Genomic DNA, 8,770 nt, shown 5'->3' with positions numbered 1-8,770 from the left:
TAGGCCCAAGTGCTCAGATTTGGGTGCACGTTAAAAAACCCCAGGTGGTCGAAATTTCCGGAGCCCTGCACTACGGCGTCTCTCATAATCATATGGTAGTTTTTAGACCTTAAACCCCACATATAAATCAATGAATCGGTGCCCCTTGGTTTGAGGCCCGTTCTAGAGCGCTCCGCACTAAAATGTATGAACGCCACTTCGACCCGCCCTTGGCTGACTGTAAAGTGCAGTGCAGGGCATATGGGAAGGATAATCAGGACATTGAGTACATTGTGCTCGAGTGCCTGTGTCATCGGTAGCCAGATGGCGCCGCACTACTTGAGGTGCTTGGCTTTGTTATAGCGACCATAGCTTCATGGAAGGCTGCGAAGCACCAGGTGAAAGTGGCAGCCACGATACTAATGTCAATGTGTGCCTCCGCCCACACTCGGCCACATCAATAACGAAAGCAAGGGTTTGGAAGTGACGGTCGGTGAGACACTGAGCAATTGCAATTTCCATGTACCTGTTGTGATTTCGTGCCACTTTATCTACTTTTCGGGTCCAGTGGGGACTCTACAAGGTGCCCCCCCCCCACCCCCGACACAAAGAGGAAGAACACAAATATCATCATCATCATCTAAATCCTGGTCAACATGAGAATTTTCTGTGCTGAAGCAATAACACGTGACCTACACTGGACTTTATTCGGATAACGGCAACGGACGCGGAAAATATCCCCTTCAAGTGTTCCTGAAATGCATTTTACAATGAAAAAAAAAAGCAGAAAACAAACAGTCCAGCAAGCAATGCGTGGCTTGTCTCCGCTAGAATGCCGTGAGCGTGCCAATGGGGCTTCACTCCACCAACAGGTATAAGCCCCGGGCTATGACGCCTCGCTTTACTCGCCGGCGACACGGTAAAAATGGGACGCTACCTCTGCTACAGTTAAGGGGCTAAGGGTGAGGTAGTGTGACCAAAAGAAACTTTTTTCACAACTGCACAGTGTAGTTGCATGGCTGACTAAAAAGAACCTGTGAGGTCTAGCTGCTGTTCTCGTCGTCTTCTTTATTGTTGTAGAGTACGCGTACTACTCCCCTGCATAGTTCGGCGACTCAGGCTCGGATCGAGCCGGGAGTCTGAGTCCGAGGGAGTACTATTTTGTCGAGTTTGAGTGCGATTGAGAAAAAATTTTGTGAGTCTGCGTGAGTATGGTCAGAGACCGAAGTACTGTTGTGAAAACGTTGGTGAGTGCATGCATGGGCTTAGCAGAGTTTCTTCTTTTAAAGACGATAGCCTTCCTTTGGGACCTTCGACGCAAAATTTTTGGTCTTTCTGTCTGTTCGTACATTTGTCTGTTTGTCCGCTTTTAGCAGTACCTTGAACGGCACCAAAGTGCCCAAACGACACTTGGAACAACCAACCCCATCCGCAGCGCCCACCAATATTGCTCAAGGTTCAGCGTTCATACTTGTCTGATTGTCAATTAAAAAGCCATTATTGCGCATATCTGAGGCACCATAACAACACGTCAATATTCTGTACGAGTGTCTCTTACTACCCGCAGGTGGCGGGTTCAAATCCCGGCTGCGGCGGCTGCATTTCCGATGGAGGCGGAAATGTTGTAGGCCCGTGTGCTCAGATTTGGGTGCACGTTAAAGAACCCCAGGTGGTCGAAATTTCCGGAGCCCTCCACTACGGCGTCTCTCATAACCATATAGTGGTTTTGGGACGTCAAAAGCCACATATCAATCAATTGAGTGTCTCTTACTAGAAAAAGTATACATACGTAAATATAAGGACCGTAGCGTTTATCACGTTGCGCTGACCAGGCAACGCTTGCACGAAAAGGCAAGTGTTTCCAACGCTTTGCTAAGATGACACGGTGGTGGCACCTATCCATCGCCTTGCCTTCTACACCTTATCACCTCCGAGACAGGTGCGCAGGGCGGGCGCACTTCGTTTTCCGAAATAACTGCCAGATGCGCTCATGTCTCACGTCTGACGTGACTTGATGCGCTTGTTCGCCTCCGCTCGCTGCACGCTCGAGGCACTCACCCAGCGCCTCCAGAATGCCATTCACCGATTTTCTTGCGCAGAACATCAAATAAACGTTTTGTTCACTCTTTTTCAGACGCAAGACTATCGTCTTTCGACGACATTTGCAGTGTAACATTCAAGGCCAATTTCTTTTATTTTTGGTGGGGGAGGGAGGTCTTCGCAGCAGTCTCCTCGCTTATTTGTCAATTTATTGACCTCTTCATCCCTCCCTGGGTCGAAGCGCTGCCCCTTTGTTAATGTATGGAGCTGGCTATGCGCCCCTTCTCTTACAAAACAAAATGACCAGGGGGCGCCACTCTCCCCCTCCCCCCGCGCACGCCAATGGTTAGTGTGGGCAGGGGCGGATTATCTAGCGTTCAAAGGGTTCAAATAAACCGGGCCCTCTGGTTTCATGGGGCTGCCAAAGGCCAGAAAAAAATGGCCAACTTGTTTGTTTTGTTCGAAAAAGTTTAACTCTCCTGCTGGATTGCCCTGATAGAAACAGATTATCTATTTCAGCAATCAATATACATGCTTCTAAGACGCTGTTCGTTGTATAACGTGCAAGGTCTTGTAGTCAGCTCACAGTTCTGCAGTCTGTAATAAAAATCGTTTGACTCACGCAAGACCATGCATCGTGTGGAGGGAAAGAGCTGGCCCAGCGGACGGACACAGATCAGCCTGAGTTTAGCAGCTACGGTCTAACACGCAATGCGAAGGCGCACAGAAAGTGATTCCTGTTTGAAATATCGTTTGATGCGCGGAATGAAAATAACCGGTATGAAGCTGACGCATAGGTATTCTATAGTATGCTTTCATTATAGTGTAAACAAAGCACACAAATTATGAAATATTTGTATGGTACGGAACTTTGCGATTATGCAAGGACTCCGAAGAAGTAATGGTTTCATTCTTCGCTCCTGGCATTCTCATTCTGTCTTAATTCCTGCTTGGTAATTATTCAATCGTTCCAGCGAATATAGGCGGTGCAGCAGAAGGTCGAAATGGCCGACGAGGTGGTGATATCGCGAGCGTTTACGCCAGCGTCGTGAAGCGTGAAGACGCGTTCATTCATTTTGGTTTATGAATGAGAGACCGAACTGCGTCGCAGTTTAATCACCGTGTGACAGCTTCTGTGCACGGCTACATGGCGCCGCCTGCGTCGCTGGAATGACCGAATATAGGGAAACTTAAAAGAGACCATCACTTGGTAAAGGTTGCGTACAGGAAACACCTACAACATATATCCACTATCTGGCCGCCAGCAGACCCTCAGCGCAATTGCTTGAGTGTTTTGGTGGGGATCTTCAACCTACCATCACTTCAAAACTTTTTTTACGCGATGCCCTGCATAGCACATGCAATCACGGGCTTCTCGGATTAGCATGATGCTTCTCCGAGCCGACCGGATGCGTGCAGCTTTTTCGCGATCACATAACACCGCTGCCACGCTCAACAATCCTCTAGGCAGCGCGGCTCTTATGGCGCATTCTATGTTTAAAGATATTTCGTGTGTGCACATCAGTGTGCACACAACACTTCAAGAAAGAAGATGCCCAGGTGACATTAAACACTCCTGAGAGGCTTATTTATAGAATAAATATGGATTGTTTTCTTCGAAGTTAAATCTAAAAAAAAGTCAAGTGTCAAGCATGACCAGATGACAAAGCCGGAAAGAAAGGAGGCGAGGCGAGGGGCTGCCCTTGTTATTTTTTTTTAACCGGGGCCTCCACACTGTTAATCTGGCACTGAGTGTGGGTCCAATAGAGCCCTCAGAGCGAGGGTACATTTAATCAGTGAGTCGAAGTAAACTCCATATTGTTTTGCCGATCTCTCGTCCTGCCTACTCAGCTGCGGTAGTACGCTGAGCCTTACGTCGGCTCACATTCATACTGATTATGTCAACTCACATATCAATGCAGTAGCGTTCATACGCCAGCTCCATAGTAATTGAAGAGACGCGCGAAATACGGAGGGCGAAGGAGGCATGACCCTTCCAAGCTTCCCCCCATATTTTTTTTTTCACGGAAAGGGGCTGTTAAAAATATCACATGTGAGTCATGACTTTCAGTAAAAATGTCCTCAGTGAACCACTGATATCACGTATTCAAAGATACCTGATCAAAAGCACCAAGCCGAGCATCGATTGTGTGATATATATTGGTTTTAAAAAAACACCAACACCTTAGACAAAACAGCTAACGGTACGCTAACGGATTCGTGAGTTGACTCACTGATACTCTGACACAGCCGTGAGTCTGCCAACTGAGCAATATTTTGGTGAGTGTGTCTCAGTGAGTCCGTGAGCCTAAGTGAGCTCTAAATTTTTTTGCCGATTTCTGCTCGAGTGCACTTCCAAGTGAATTTTAACTAATGAGTGCTATCAAACGTTGGATGCTAGCCTTCTCCTTCCAGCCTTCTTAGGCAAATGCATGATTTATACTGCGTGACTTTGATTTCATCAGCAGATGTATGTATTATTAATATAAATATTATTATTAACATTATTATTATTTATTGCGAAGTGCTTGAAGCCTACGTTGTCTCAGCCTATCAAAAGTAAGCAGCACAAAACCGTAAACAAAAAATGGCGAGGCTAGCACTAAGTCGCACAAGGCTGGGTGACGTTGAAGACAAATCTGCTTGTTTCTAGGTTATTTCTGGGCCATAGCGTATACGTGATGCTAGATTATTTCCCCGTTGATTCACCCCGAAAAGAGGTTCGAGTTAAAGCTGCAGACAAATCACAGTTGTTGAAACTCTAGAAACAGAAACTAGCGCGGAAACCAAGCGATCGCACCTCTCGTATACGAGCGTTGACGTAGGCCTTTTGTCGCCTCGGTATCTTCTCGTATCCGTCGTTGTCTCTCCCGCTACCCGGTATTCTCTCGCTATGCGCACTCGAGGTTCACTATCATCGCTTTGCAGTGTTCGGCTATCTGTAGCCTTCTTCATTTTTAATGGACAAGTGGCGAGTAGTGATAATCGTCAAATGTCAGTGTCATATATCCGTTTATCGCGATGATCGTTTTATGCGATCTACTCACAGGAATGACTTGTTAAAACAGCGTCACTGCTAAAATCCCGACGAAGCGAAAGCTAACAGCGCCTTCGCAAGACAAGCGCGTAATCTGAAGGTGTTGTAGGATGGTTTATTGGATTTCTCCGCGCAGCAGGGCGACTAAAAGCAGGCCTTATCTGCAAGTGCCATTGCGTTAAGGCGTCCACATGTGAAGATGTCGTAACTGTAGTCAACGACGCGCGATCGAGATGCTAGCAGCAAGCCTTTGCGGCCAACGTTTATCAGCTGGTTTGACGCGTGCGTTGTGGCTATATGTATAGAAGATAAACGAAACACATGGGCTACTATCGTATCTAGCCTCTTAAACATCTCCCGCCACTCCCTCGACCATAACGGATAACTGTCAGCACTTCGACAGGCTTCAAATCACTCGAAATATCTTTTCGTGAGCCTCGGACCAACTCGTGACCTGTTTGGTTACCACCCCCTTCAGAGGCTAGACCGTTTCATTCACGGTGTCGCTCGAGTTGTCGGCTCTTCTTTTCCACGTGCCACCAGCGTCTCACTTTCGCCCCCGCTTTCCAGAAGGTGCGGCCAACATTGTGCTGACAACCTTCTCAGTTTGCCCAAGTTCTGAAGTGACCACGATGTTTTTCCGCAAGATGAAGGGCTTCCTGTTGCTTGCCTTGTTTTTCGCTACTACGTCCGCAGACCCAGCCTTGCGGTCTCCTAACGACGTAGATGATGCCATCGTCGAAGGCTCCAAAGCGTTCTCTCTACTCCTGCCCGCCGTCGCGTTGCCTTACGCCGTAGCCTTGATCGCCGTACTGGTGCCCCTGGCCAAGGCCTTTGTCCTGGGAGCCATGAACGTGTTGAATCTGCCCTTCGAAGTGCTAGTGGCCCTCTATCTCCTCCTCTACGTCGCCCTGTTCACGTTCCCGCAGCTGGAGTCTCTGCTCAAGGTGACCTCAGTCTTCACGGCCAGGTCCGAGTCCGCAAGAGCCGCTGGAGCGGGCGACCTGCCGGCGAACTTTCCCGCAGGAGAGGCCGTCATGAAGTGGGCGCGAAATTTCGTACCCGCATCGTGGGTGGCATCCATTATGTCCGCGACGACTCCAGTCGCGACGACTTCTGAGGCTACCACGATGGAAAGCGCGTTGACGACTACTACTGGAGCGACGACTGAGCCCACCGTCAGTACGTCGGTATTTTCAACGACCGAGGAGCCGGACGTTTCCGGACTGACCTTGGAAACTCCTGTGGCTGCCACGTCAATGAAGAGCCCTGCTTCATCCCAGAAGCCGAATAAGTCTTCGAAGTGCTCTTCGTTCCAAGTATGCGACTCGGTTTCCAGGCTGGTTAGGGATTATCCGATGAGCGTCATGCTAATGAGGTACCTAAGGTGAGTTAGCTAGCTTTCACGGCTACTTCAAATTTTTAATTCTGATTAAGGGTTGATCGGTGGTGCGCACGAAATTGCTGTAGAGTGCCATTCCAAGTGTATGTGTAATCGTTGGACCACCAGCGTTCTGTTAGGCATGTTACTGTTTTCTTGCTAGAATCCCTCGTTTTGCACTTCAATGCTTTACTACATGACTCTGCTTTGTTTAGCCTTCCACGCCCACAATGCCGGCGCACAAGCGCGCCGAAATTGTGGGCGTGGAAAACTACGTCATATGCATTATTTTTCTTGCCATGCCATGCGGTATTCACTGATCCGAACTGCTACACCACTATTTATAAGACGAAGGTTCGAGTAAGCATTGAAGCTGAACATTACGCAGCTGGATTATGATATCTATGAGTATACAAACATCCGAGCACCACGTGAACAAGCATCTCTCGTATATTCAACCGTGGCCTCTGTGACTAACTCATGACGTGCTGTTGCTGGAGCTAATCGAGGAGGCCATGCTTCAACACTGCTGCTGTTGCAGATGACGTGGCACACCGAGGTTGACGCAAACGCGCTCGCTGAGCACCTCAAGAAGCCCTGCGGCAGCAACCTCCGTTTTTGTACAGAACGTGCTATCTTACTCTCTTTTGAGAACTCTCGCATCGTTTATTTTTTTTTTTTTGAAATTCAGCAGGGATCGCATTCTCCTTACACGCTATGTGAGCTTTCCTTTATTATTCACAACGTTTTTGTTCTTTTTTCTTTTTGCAGTGATTACCTGAAGGGCCTCAAGTATGAACGCGCCGTCCGCGAAGGGATGGCCGGCCTCAACTGTACTTCAATCTATCCTCAGTGTACGTTATCATACGTGTGATAGACAATAATAGATGCGATGGAAATAGGCTATAAAAGTACGTGTGATGAACTGTGTAGAGTTGCTGTACGTACTGAAAATTTGTACAGAAAATCGAGACAACCGGTGACGCGCTACATGTATCGAACGTTTTATTTATAACCGCCCATTTTTATCCCAAGAGCTACAATCATATTGTCCATGTGAATACGCGGCAATAAAACATGTTTTAACGCATGACACTTTAAACTGAATTCTCATTCATTTAGCGCATGCCTTTGTAGGAAAGTGGAATTGGAGAAAAAAAATGTTTATATCCGGCAGAGTCATTACGATTCTCAGAAAGGAAATCGCCTCTTGGTATCTCGCGAATGCGGCATCATCGCTTCCAATGAACACTCCACGAAAGGCCAATAGGTATTTCCTTGGTGTCGTATAATAGGTATGTATTAGTCGGCCCCTACCTATAGGAAGCCAAAGCAACGCATGGTATCGCTGCGACTCGGGACAGGCAGCGCCATCTTCGGTGGAAAAGTAGAAATCAAGGATGTATATTGCACGTTTTCCCTTCCCGCCAACGCTCTGCCGCTCACTTACGTGCTCATGCAAAGAGCGCGCTGCGTTTGAGTCACCTCGCAATGTACCGCCTGCAGTGCAGCTTCATAAAGATCTGGTCAAGCACTTCTGAGAAGCGAATCTAACAAAAGGAGCTCGTTAGTCAAGTTAATGATGTGGAGCAGACGATAGAATGCGAGGACAACCCAGTCACTTCGAAATGCATTTATCAGGTCCTCCGTGATAATACCGTGTACGACGTATGCCTCGAGGTAAGTCTCATTCTGCCGACATGAAGCCACGAACTCTATAAATGTGCTATGTTGACGTTTATAGAAATATTATAATTGCTGTTTTGATGTGGTGTCTAACAGTAGCAGCCGTGTTCTGTCATGTGCAAACGTTTGCGGCGTGCTGAAAAATAAATAAAAGCTGAAGTTGTACGGTCATGGTATTAAAATGTGAAGGTTTTAGAGTAATGTCCTCCGTGCCGCAGGAACATGACCCGCTAACGTCCCCACGAAGCAGTAAGCTGAAGTTTAACCACAGCGAGTCAAATTGGAGTGCTCACCTTTTTTTTTTTTTTTTGCTTTCGTGTTATGCTTGCTTTATCTCTCGCGAACGCGGCTGTGTTAACCGCTTCTGACTTGCGGGGAAACTGATACAGCTTTACACGTGGAGAGCGTCCCTTGGTGTGGTCTGCATTGTTGTGGCTGCCCACAACACAACAATACTTCGGACCTCACCGACACTTCCGTCGAGCCGCCTCTTCCGCCGCGGAAAGGCAACTTCGCATAGCGGCGAGTGGCTCGCTTTAGCGCACCAAGCTAACGGCACGGCGCCAAGTTGATGTATTAATTTTCCACATTTGCCGTCACTGTTGCAATATTTTCAGTAGATGTAAGTGGGCACTCAATTACTGCCT

At 47.7% G+C, this 8,770-nt stretch overlaps 1 protein-coding gene across 1 annotated transcript; it reads left to right on the top strand.

The window, feature by feature from the left end:
* The first annotated feature begins 5,449 nt into the window (after window positions 1-5,449).
* LOC119170588 (uncharacterized) lies at window positions 5,450-7,539 on the top strand. The gene is made up of 2 exons (XM_037421802.2): window positions 5,450-6,443; window positions 7,209-7,539. Exons 1-2 carry the CDS (start codon window positions 5,689-5,691, stop codon window positions 7,309-7,311), a joined length of 858 nt encoding a protein of 285 aa, XP_037277699.2. The 5' UTR covers window positions 5,450-5,688; the 3' UTR covers window positions 7,312-7,539.
* Window positions 7,540-8,770: the final 1,231 nt, after the last annotated feature.

This window comes from Rhipicephalus microplus, chromosome 2, assembly GCF_043290135.1.
Source record: "Rhipicephalus microplus isolate Deutch F79 chromosome 2, USDA_Rmic, whole genome shotgun sequence".
Lineage (NCBI taxonomy): Eukaryota > Metazoa > Arthropoda > Arachnida > Ixodida > Ixodidae > Rhipicephalus > Rhipicephalus microplus.
This window is presented reverse-complemented; position numbering and strand designations above follow the sequence as displayed.